Source organism: Fusarium oxysporum, chromosome 13 (genome assembly GCF_000149955.1).
Source record: "Fusarium oxysporum f. sp. lycopersici 4287 chromosome 13, whole genome shotgun sequence".
In the NCBI taxonomy this organism is placed as follows: domain Eukaryota; kingdom Fungi; phylum Ascomycota; class Sordariomycetes; order Hypocreales; family Nectriaceae; genus Fusarium; species Fusarium oxysporum.
In genome coordinates this window covers 326,867-337,927 of record NC_030998.1, presented here as the reverse complement: position 1 = coordinate 337,927, position 11,061 = coordinate 326,867, and the positions used below count along the sequence as shown (strand labels likewise).

Sequence of the window (11,061 nt, the reverse complement as noted above, 5' to 3'; positions counted from 1 at the left end):
GTCTTTTAGCTAAGTCATAAACCCGGTTAACGATGGAATAAGTTAACTGGGGCATGGGGCTAATTCACATCAGCTTGTGACTGCATAAGAGAGTTCATGTCTTAAGATACTGATTTTTGAAGATTGTGACCATGATGGACGTAATTTGTTCTGTGTATCTAACTGTTTCTCTAGGTAGATAAAAGGCCCTTAATAAACAACAGTCCATCGAGCTACTCTAAAGGTAATATTAGGTTACATGTCCTAGAGGCTAGATAGTAATAAACACAGAATAAATTACCAAATAGTCCTGATTGCATACTTACCCTACAAAGTGACGACGAAGTATTGTTCTAAAGATAGACATGCACTAGTCAGATAATAGCTTAGTTTCGACTTCCCCACAATATTTAGTAATCGCCTCGCAAAAAGTTGCTTGAATCAAGGACTGAGTATAGCCGGCATATTACCGACTTTATCCTGTCTGTGGCTGCTTACTTGATGTTGGTAATCGGGGAACGCATCATTCTTGGCGGAGATTCTCATATTATTTCCCTCATGCCACGTAGATATCCACGAGGGATTCACAGTGGAAAGTTTTTGCGAGCAACATTGTGTCGTATCTCTGCCCTATCGAAATGCCATCTCTAGGTTGCGGAACCTGTCGAGGTTTGCCTTGTCTGACCCTTGCAAATAGCTTTCAGGCTACTAACATTATGGATAGCTCGTAAGGTGCGCTGTGACCAAGCTTATCCAAAATGCAATCGATGCATCAAAGCAGGACGCCACTGTAAAGGCTACGGCATGCAGTTGTCTTGGCCACGTCGGAATGATACACGACGGGCTATGGTTGGTCCTAGACCGCGCCTTAAGGGTAGACAGTCTGAGCATCGATTGGTGAATACTACCTTTACAGATATAAAGCTGCACGATGTAGTATCTACGTCGGATAAGACTTATGGAGTACACATGCTGGGGCTGCCTGAGGTTCCCTTTGGTTCCCCTGATGCTAGCCCTCTTGAGGCATCAGGGCCACTCTCATTGATCAACGGGCCGGCAGTGGGACCCATAGCTCGACTCAATCCAGCCGATCAGAGTTCCTTTCAGTACTGTAAGTCTAATCGCCTAGCTGATCACCTGCATGTTGCTTGCGAATCGCTTCCACTTACCCTAGCCAGTCATGCAGACAGCCTCATACTCCATCACGTCGTTTGGTCATGATGCTCCAAGAGTCCGGGAACTGCTGATCCAGATAGCCCTGTCGGACTTGTCGCCTTCATCAACAGCAGTTCTCAAATCTGCTCTAGCACTCGCATCCTTCCATCGCGGCAACCCACTTCAAGCAACGGCCCAGTATAAAGTAGCCGCCCTGCGAAAACTAGCAGAGTCAACACAAGGCCGCATCAGTGTTACCGATTCAGCCTGCCATATCGCAGCAGGCATGATTTTAAGTACACTAGAGGTACGGGCCGCAACCTATCGTAGAAGCGACACACTGACTCCTGCATTAGATCCAGCAGAACTCCATGAAGTCAAGTCATTGGCTATGGTATGCTTGTGGCGCTGCCAAGATCGTCAAGACAGCTGGGCTAGATGTAGATAACTTGGACCATGACACCGCTGCTCTTGTGGGCTGGGTACACTATTATAATACGCTCTCTAGGTTCAGTTTGCGCCACTGGCAGCCACATGTCACTCTGGATGCTGACGGAGCTGCTGATTCGTTTCATCCAGTGGTATGCGGTAACGGACAGGTATGCACCCTCCGCTACCGAGCGGAGCTAGCTAACAGGATATTTCTTGAAGCCCGAAAGTCTTACAGGAGCGCCGCATGAGATATTATACCTTCTGTCAGAAGCTTTTAACGCCGTGACGGTGCCTTCCGACCCACGTTATGAAACGAAGGCTCATAGAAGCCATCTTCAAGTACTAGATTGGAAGCTGCGCAACCTTGAGAAGAAAGTGCCGGACAACAACGCTTCTGCTGATACAAAGCATCCAGCATTTGATCTGGTGGTCGAGCTGTACCGTTTATCTACTCTGATCTATCTCAGGCGAGCTTCCGCAGGAATCCTTCCACTAGACCAAAAGTTCACAACATGGGTCGGACAAGCATTTGAATTGCTTGAACAACTACCTGCCTGCCAATGGCCATTTCCTTTACTCATCTTTGGCTGTGCGGCAGAAAGCGATAGGCAAAGGATGATCGTTCTGGAAGTCATGGACAGGACGATTGAGAACATGCAGTATCGAAATATTGCGACTGTTAAAAGAGTTATCGAGACGGTCTGGGTGCAAAAGGACTTGTATACGGAAGATCTGAATTATGTTCGGAAGTTGGGTGTTATTCTGAGCTCGACTCATAAGTCGGTACCAGCGTTCATATAAAACAAAGATATTAAATCCAGAAATCTAAACTATACCCTCCAGCAGCAGTTTACCCACAGAACTCAGTGAGTTGATATGTGTATTATTATTTGCATAAATGCCAGCAGCAGCTGAGGTTTGGGGCGCTATTGTTGGCAATGTTGTAAGCGGACTTGGGTCAGAAATCTTCCCAAGCTCGCAAAGAGTTGCAGAGTCATAACGGAGCTGGAAAGACTTGGGACAAGATTTATAATGAGTTTTTGGTTGCATTTCCTCTTCAAATGCTGATTACGGCTGTGGAGCCCACGATAAATGCGACTTTGGCGTATGTGGCTTATGATAGGCCTTTGGTGCAGGGCAACTTTTTGCGAGAGCCCCACTATAACCTCCACCAACTCGCTGACCAAGAGGCGCATCGCGGGCAGGGTCAATCCGAATTACCAAGCACCAATAGCATTTCATGAGTGACACTGTAACTCAAGAACAATATATATATGGCTTTAGTGTTCGCCGTAAGATTTCATGTTAGAGACAAATAAGTTTCCTTGACCATTACATCACTTCAATCCACCTTCACTCAAACAAACATCACAATGCCATCTTATCTTATCACCGGAACATCCCGAGGCCTCGGTGTAAGTCTCACTGATTCAACTTCCCGACTACAACATTAACAATTCTTTAGTTCGAGTTCGTTCGTCAATTGTCTGCTGACTCAAACAACACCGTCATTGGTTTCGTCCGCAACAAAAAGGCAACTGAAGAGAAGATTCAGCGTGAATTATCTGGACGATCCAACATTCATACCATCCAAGGCGAGATCCAAAACCTTGAGTCGGTAAAGGTATGCAACCAATTTGCCTCTTCACCAAAATTCACGCTGACCACAGGAGTAGAACTTGGTCAAAGAGGTAGCCAAGATCACTGGCGGCAGCCTTGACTATATCATCGCCAACGCTGCCCTTCAATCCGAGTGGTCTGCCCATAACCCCATCGGCGTTCTGTAAGTTCACTCCCATGCTCTGTACATCTCAGTTGCTTACAGTTCAGGGGCGAGGAACCTGAGAGACTTGAAGAAGACATGCTCGAGTCCTTCAAGATCAACACTCTTGGAAACATCCACCTGTTCAACCTAGCCCTCCCACTCATCCGCAAGGGCCAAGCTAAGAAAATCATCGCCATCTCGTCGGGCATGGCCGATCCCGAGTTTATTACAAATTTCTCCATCACTGACGGGGCCCCTTACACCATTAGCAAGGGCGCACTTAATATCGCCGTTGCCAAGTTCGATGCCCAGTATAGGAAGGAGGGTATCTTGTTCATGGCTGTCTCTCCTGGTCTTGTTGCCACCCAGGACACGTCCAACTGTATGTCTATGGTATCAATGACTCCTTTACTTCAAATGCTGATGAGAAACAGACACGGAAGAGCAGCTTCAGGGAGTTCGTGACATGGTTGCTGCTTTCAAAGGCTACGCGCCTGATTGGGAGGGTGCCATTTCTCCCGAAGAATCTGCCACAGCAGTCCTTTCTGTCATCAACAAGGCCAGTATTGAGGCGGGTAACGGAGGTTCTTTCGTCTCGCACTACGGAAATAAACAGTGGCTTTAAATCCGGAAACTGGTATCCTGGCAGATACGAATGGCTCAAAAGGGGGTCATTCAGCTCCGGGCTTCTGGCGAGACCTATCTAGGCTGGGATGTTGCGCAGTGGCGCAAACCCGCTATCGATATTCGTGGAAGCTCGCATCCCAACCTGGAAGTGGAAATATATTTAGATGACCTGCAGTAAAGTTGGAAATAGCAATGGGATAAACCGTATTGAGCTGCCTTTTAGTCATCCGCTGCCCTGCAATTAATGCGCTGCCCACTCGCCAGTAGTTATCCGCGTACATCTCAAATATGACAATGGACCGAGTAAAGAGTCGTTAGAGATAAGCGAAAGGCCTAGCGACTCAGCAGCCCTGAGTCAGTGCCAAGATGGGATGGCCCCGATTCCCTCTCAGATAGTTAGCAAAGGCAAAGTGGAACCTCGGCCACGTTTGAAGGCCGGATAACTTGAACAATGCGATTAAGAGTGACGAAAGCCCTGGTAAGCCCCCCCCGCGAACTAAATACGAGGCGAACCGCGGCCAGAAAGCCGCCTGCATTAGTTCTTAAGGGCCAAGAGCCTCGACAGATGAAAAGGATGAGCTGTCACCTGCAGAGGCAACAAGCCCACACGAAGCTACTGCAGGTTTCAAAGCTTGGTCACAATCCTGGCGAGATAACTAGATGGGATTCCGTTGATCGTGGATAGGGGCTGCAGCACGACGGGAACGCCCACTTTCCGTATTCCGAAGAAGTCTAGGTGTCTCGATGAGAGATAAGTGGCCACGTTGCACGAAGTCATCGATCAACAATACCATCATCCCAAAGTTGGGTAGTTTTTACAGTCTGAAGTGATCTAATTATCTCTATGGTTCGTGAATATACTGATGAAACAAATCAATAGAACAATCAATAAATGCCTCAATTTGCCTCAGCACCCAACAATGACATGGGATACTTTTGTCACAGCTATCGAGATCCTCATCATGCAGCCATGGTGCCTAATCTAATGCGGGTCATTAACAATAGTGTTGCGATCGTGGCTCCAACTACCGGTAGCACCCAGGTTCCCAGCGTCAGTATTGCCCTTGCAAACCAATGCACTCCCATGAAAAGTTACAAACATCGCATGCAACTTCATGGCCTTTATCACTCCGGTCACCTCGAATACGCGTCTGCCGCTCCCAGGCTGAAAAAACGAGACTCGTGAGTGGGGAACAGCGCAGGGTTGCGGTCACGTCAGAGTTTAATTTTTGACTTGACAGGGACAGTATGATTCAGGCACTAACGCTAGGGAGATGAATCTCTGCGACCGCCTGGCGCACGGTTGACAGGGGGAGTAATACCGCTGAAAGGGTGTAGGAGCGTAGAGTTTAGGATTGGTCACATGAAGGTGGAAGCGACATGCTTCTGGTCAGTCTCATATCATAGTTTACGATTTCATGTTTGCTTCTAGCAAAACACAACATTGCAAATAAGCGGGAGAAAAATGATAGAACAACGTCACTAAAAAGTCAACACCGGGACTTTGTTTTTCGACCCTTATCCCTTGCGCCTATATCAGTCCGGCAAGATGTCCGACAACACCGAGAACCCGAAAGGTCTGAAAAGCCTGCCCTAATTGATACACTTACACTGTTACTGAGAACTATTAGAAGATACAGAAGATATGAGTATTAAGGCTAATGAGGAGGCTAAAGAGTATCTAAGCTACTTAGAGGCTGAAGTCCAGAGACTTAAATACGAAGAGGAGCGGGATCAGTTGATTTCGGAGCTGACTGAACGAAATGAGTTTCTGGAAAAGGAGATACAACGGCTGAAGGAACAGATCAAGAATTCGAGTGATGGAAAGGAACAAGAGACTAAGAAATAAGTGGCCTTATTGAATTATAAATCACTTTGTTACATGTAATTTTTAGCTGTAAGCTACCGCTGCTACTTTTACGCTTTGCAAAATAGGCTGCGCTAAGAGGTTCAAGAGTTGCGGATAACTTCCTCCCTAGGCTGAAATGCAGCTAATCTCCTTAGTACCATTAGGTAGAGATGAAAATCGAACCTATAGCACATGGCTGGCTAGCTGGATCAGAAACGTAACCGATGCTCTCCTGATATTAGGAGCATGACTTGAGACTTTAAGGACGGTTTCTCAGCGCTCGAAGAATGCTGGGCTCTAGAGAGGCCGCGCAGTCCACGATTATGCAATCTTTGCTTACAAGGTCGAATCCTCCAACACCCACGAGCGGGATGATTATCGTTTACTGTATTCTGAGTTTAGACATGGAGATTTAGAGTTTACTGTGAAGCGCACCTATGACAGATACCACGTCTAGGTGGTGTCAAAGAGCGTCTGACGTGAGGATCAGATATTGTAGGGTGGATGTTAATTCCCGCGTCATACGTATCTTTACATCCAAGACACCCCTCAAGCAGGATGGTCGATCAAGCAGAGCATGTTTCTGTATTGGCCCGGTATTCAAAACCATGTCATCTCTTATGTCGATAATCGAACGTTGGATCATTTTGTACGCGAAGGCTGGGAGCGACGTCTCCGGAGAATAGAATACTTCTGACACGAAGACCCGCTAGCACCATACTTTCACGTCAGGCGTTCTTTGACGCCCTGGGCCCCCTAAGCCAAATTAGAATACGAGATGTGCTGTCTGAAGAGCAGCGCCACGCCATAGCGTCGCGCGTATAGTCATTGGTGTGGATGGAGGTCTGAGCACTGAACTCCACAAAATGGATTATTGAGCTATTGTGCCTGGCTACGGCCTGGAGCCAACGAAGCCACTTCTCAAAGCGATTGCTAACTTCACAGAAGCCCTAATCTTGGACTCAGGCATATAAATGATTAACTATGCAGAAAGGGACATTGAGGGTATGATCAGTGGATATCAGACATGACCGTGAGCAACGCCCAATGGTGAGATTGCCTCCTGTACTCATAGAGCGGGTGAAGAATCTAGGATGACCCCCCTTGACATTGACTCTTCCTAAATTCGAGTACGGAAGTTGCTGCACTACATACGCATCTGCATTCAAAACCATTTATCTTGCCTCCAGAAGTACGTCGGAACGATTCAAAATCCTACCTCCCACCGAGAGCAGAACGATCATATACACAGGACTGAACACGTCTCGGTCGCCTTCGGCATCTTAATCAAGGTTGATGCTTTCTTGCCAGCCGTTCGAAGGCTACAAAAGAGCCAGGCCTGTCGCAATCCTACCAGCATCGAGTTCCCGATCCTCTCGAGAATGAAAGCGAAATATGATCCTTCTCCTCCATCATAGCTGCTGATATGTCGGAAAAAGAACCTGGCAGTCTCTCGACGACAAATTCTAACAGATGTTAACATGTTGCCCAACACGCTGCTACCCACTTCAAGCTTGACCGGAACGCAGAACGTCGACCCCGACCAAAAAAGACACAAGAGAACCATCGGAACCCGGGATAATATCCAGGTCTGGTGTGCAACCGGAGCGAGAACTGGTGCACTAAGGTGATGAGATGTAGCTCCAGGCCTTGCAAGGCCGTGCCTCTGTCACAGATCCATCGTTAATCAGCGGAGCGCAAGTTACCCAGTGTTCCCTACAGGCTCTCGTAAGTAACCTTGCAGAGTGTGAGCTCACAACCATTCGTGAACAATTCGTCTCGGCATTCTTCCGAACATGGGAACTCCTCTGTACAGTAAAGGAACTACTATCTGCCTCGATTAAGAGGTTCGAAGCTGCTTAGTACTCTGAAGCATCTAGGAGACGACTGATACAGATTCAGGGTTGTTGAGCTATTAGGGCTTTATGTTTAAACCATTCATAACTTATTTAAAGCTTTCATTGAACTAAAAGCCTAGCCCTAATTATTATCAAGTCTTTAATTAACTTTACTACTAAATGCTATTACCCTATTTAACCTTTTTATTCTTATAACTCTTTAAATAGTATAACTATCTTATTTAATAACTTATCCTATATAAGAATAATTTATCCTTTCTTATAGGTTTATTATTTTATATTTTCTTTATATATTTTCTGTATCTTTTAAGCTAAGTTATTTTAGGAAACGTATAATAAATATCTTATATTTTATATGTTATTAAAAATAAGTATTAAAATATTTAGCCTTTTAATTAGAAGTCATTTATTTAGGTATTAATAAAGGTAAGAAATATATTACCGATATATATTCATTGTTTTTATTACCTTTATATTAGGGCTAAAGCCTCTTTCAACCTCTTAACCTTATCACAGAACTCTCAGGGTTTGGCTAGAGTCGCAAAGTCCGAGCCTAGATCAACGCTCCCTACTACCGTTGAACTCCTTTCTGGGATGTGAGGTATGTGAGACTTTACCCATGTTGTCTGCATTTCTGCCCCATAACGTCAGGTGCCTGTGTACTGCGCCGCATTATGATATGTTCAACTCTCTTTCACCTCCCTGTAGTTAAGGGAACCATCCGTGTCGGCACGGAAGTAATAACTTTGGAAATGTCAAATAGTTGCTTCACAGCCCGCGGGGAGTAGCTAGCCAATTTGCACATGTGATACAAATACCTCGCGTGTCAGATCACGTCCAAGCAGATGCAAGTGTTCTGTGCTATTCAACCAAAGGAACCTCTTGGTGGTAGGTAACTGGTTCGGGAATCGGCAGACACCCTACCGTGGCGACCTGTCGCGGCTCACCAACGGAATAACCAACTGGGTCAAGGAGAGCGTCCTTGTAGAAACTGAACCTAAGACGCGTGGCTTTGTCATAGAAGGTGGAGTTCTGATCATGCAACATCTTTTCCAGCTGGAATGCTTGATGGACTGGTGGCCCTGACCTCGGGTCTGGATAATACGTCTGTATCCAGGCTTGGTCAGCCTTGTGATGCTCTGTCGTTGCAAGCAAAGGAGTCACTCCGCTCCCAGGAACGAATCGTTGACCTGTCTGAGAATCGCAAGGCGCTTCGCGCATCAATCTTGAGCTCCTCGCCTCCATTTCCACGGGTCATATCTGAGCGAGCTCGTCTTCACAGAGGAGAGGTATAAAGAATATACCCTTCAAAAAAGGCGAAACGTCTCGGAATCTTGATGAGAAGCTTATAAATTGGGAGAAGTATGCCCGTATAGCATCAATCATAAAGGCGCTGATAGAAAGCCAAAGACCATCTGACGTTACTCCTGATATCGAGCTCCAAAGCTGGTTAGAAAAAAAGGCCTTGAGGTCTTGGTATAAGAACCAAGGGCTGCCTGGATGAGATATACTATCAGCGGAAGAAATTCCTGAGTCAGGAATACCAGCGCAGAAGAGTCGACCGTTTTTGTATTTGCTTTTAAACTTTAAGGGCCAGCGGAGAAAAGACAGTGCTTAAAATAACGGGCTGTAGATTAGAAAAGCATATTTAGAGTCGTTCTATACTTGGTACCTTTCGCTACGTGGTGCTTGGGGTCCTACAACCTTAACCTCCTTCGTCGAAATGAGTCATATGATCTAGGCAGTCACGATCACCCTCATTGCATTAATGGTCTCAATGGTAGAGTAAACGGTAATATCATTCAAGCTATGTAAGATCTATAGATAAGTGTAGTCGCTGTTATACCGCGGCTATGTCGACTATATAACGAATGTCTCGAAGAAGAAATTTTATCCGAACCGCCAAAGAAGAGCCACCAAGTGGCAGCTCCCTCCCCACTAGCTCAACGTGCAGTGGCGATAGCGCGTATGCAGTGACAAATGAAGACATTAAATAATTAAGGAGTGTCGTGTAGCGTCATGATCCATCATAGATTTGCCGGAGGCAACACCTGTCACTGTGGACTACTGCCAGAAGTGACCAGGTCAGAGGTAAGTACATGAACCTCTGAGGCTGTCGAATGAGAGGTATAGATCTCTTAAGCCTTGTAGTCCTTGCCTTCCTTGTGGCCACCACCGGGCTTGTGGTAAGTGGGATAAGGCTGCTTGGTGACAGTCTTGGTAACAGTCTCGGTCTTGTACTTGGTGATGGCAGGCTTCCACTTGTACTTGGTAACCGTGTCGGTTTCTGTCTTTGTCTTTGTGATGGGAGGCTTCCACTTTGTGATAGTGTCGGTCTGAGTCTTGGTGACATACTTGGTGACGGGAGGCTTCCACTTGGTAACGGTGTCGGTCTCGGTCTTGGTGACGTACTTTGTCACGGGGGGCTTCCACTTTGTGACATACTTGGTCTTGGTGACGGGAGGCTTCCACTTGTACTTTGTGACGGTCTCGGTCTCGTACTTGGTGACGGGGTACTTCTTGGTGACAGTCTCGGTCTTGGTGATCGGGGGCTTGTAGATGGGCTTGGTGACGGTGTGGGTAACTGTTGCGGTCACGGTCTTGGTCTTGGGGGGAGGTGGGTAGTGGTCGTTGTTGGGGTTGGGACTGGCGAAGACCAGAGGGATTGAGATGAGAGGAGCGATGAAGGTTGAGAACTTCATGTTGGCGGATGGAGCGAAGGTAAGATGGAGATTTAGTGATGCTCTTGAAAGAGTGGTGAGGAGAGTTGAGCCAGTGGTTGAGCCTGAGCGAGTCTTGGAATGAGGAGATCACAAGTCCTCTTTATACAAGTTGTCTCCATAATAGGCCGTCCACTTCTGCTGTCCAACGTCCCTCGATGAGTTGCTCAATTACTACATATTGCGAGATGCACATGCTCAATCGTATCATCACCCAAGTTGGTCTCATCTTCTCACCAACACCCAACCTCAATCCCGCTCGGCCGAATATTGAAAGCTCTTGTTGAGTTGTTCAATATTTTCACCTTCACCTGCCAATCATAACAATCATCTTCAGCCATAAGCTCGTATCTGCCGGTCAGCTCGTGTTTATGCAGCCATGAACAAGTATTAATGCAGGTCGACACCCTTTATTGAAGCAAGCGGGACGGGAATATGGTTAAGCTCATCTGTTGTGGCGATTTTGTTATAAGTCAGCTTACCGGTTGACCGTTGTGTTTGCAGGGTTGCTTCGCATATCAGGCTATCTTATCAGAGCGTCTCATTCGACGAGTGAAAGAATCAAGCTCTGTACTATTTCAAACAGTTTGCACTATCGCAGGCTTGAACTGACGTGAACTGCACACCCGATTGCGTGATCGATACGCTTATCTACACGGGACGCTTTGACATCGT

The 11,061-nt window shown here is 46.6% G+C and overlaps 4 protein-coding genes across 4 annotated transcripts; 3 read left to right on the top strand and 1 right to left on the bottom strand.

The window, feature by feature from the left end:
* Nucleotides 1-498: 498 nt before the first annotated feature.
* Nucleotides 499-2,407, top strand: FOXG_11995 (uncharacterized protein). Its single transcript, XM_018391726.1, has 5 exons — nucleotides 499-648; nucleotides 704-1,090; nucleotides 1,158-1,441; nucleotides 1,491-1,733; nucleotides 1,786-2,407. Exons 1-5 carry the CDS (start codon nucleotides 618-620, stop codon nucleotides 2,365-2,367), a joined length of 1,527 nt encoding a protein of 508 aa, XP_018250432.1. The 5' UTR covers nucleotides 499-617; the 3' UTR covers nucleotides 2,368-2,407.
* A 532-nt stretch (nucleotides 2,408-2,939) lies between these two features.
* FOXG_11994 (uncharacterized protein) lies at nucleotides 2,940-3,956 on the top strand (the record flags this gene model as incomplete). The annotated part of the gene is made up of 5 exons (XM_018391725.1): nucleotides 2,940-2,981; nucleotides 3,032-3,190; nucleotides 3,243-3,349; nucleotides 3,397-3,713; nucleotides 3,766-3,956. 5 exons carry the CDS (start codon nucleotides 2,940-2,942, stop codon nucleotides 3,954-3,956), a joined length of 816 nt encoding a protein of 271 aa, XP_018250431.1.
* Nucleotides 3,957-5,507: 1,551 nt separating this feature from the next.
* On the top strand, nucleotides 5,508-5,807 carry FOXG_20645 (uncharacterized protein; the record flags this gene model as incomplete). The annotated part of the gene is made up of 2 exons (XM_018400941.1): nucleotides 5,508-5,535; nucleotides 5,590-5,807. The coding sequence occupies 2 exons, from the start codon at nucleotides 5,508-5,510 to the stop codon at nucleotides 5,805-5,807; spliced, it is 246 nt and encodes an 81-aa protein (XP_018250430.1).
* Nucleotides 5,808-9,447: 3,640 nt separating this feature from the next.
* Nucleotides 9,448-10,581, bottom strand: FOXG_11993 (uncharacterized protein). Its single transcript, XM_018391724.1, has one exon. The coding sequence runs from the start codon at nucleotides 10,366-10,368 to the stop codon at nucleotides 9,805-9,807; it is 564 nt and encodes a 187-aa protein (XP_018250429.1). The 5' UTR covers nucleotides 10,369-10,581; the 3' UTR covers nucleotides 9,448-9,804.
* Between the last annotated feature and the right edge of the window lie 480 nt (nucleotides 10,582-11,061).

Coding starts and splice junctions, on each gene's coding strand:
- FOXG_11995 (XM_018391726.1), top strand. CDS start 618: ATGCCATCTCTAGGTTGCGGAACCTGTCGAG. Junction 649..703: donor AGGTTGCGGAACCTGTCGAG/GTTTGCCTTGTC, acceptor CATTATGGATAG/CTCGTAAGGTGCGCTGTGAC. Junction 1,442..1,490: donor TGATTTTAAGTACACTAGAG/GTACGGGCCGCA, acceptor CTCCTGCATTAG/ATCCAGCAGAACTCCATGAA.
- FOXG_11993 (XM_018391724.1), bottom strand. CDS start 10,368: ATGAAGTTCTCAACCTTCATCGCTCCTCTCATCTCAATCCCTCTGGTC.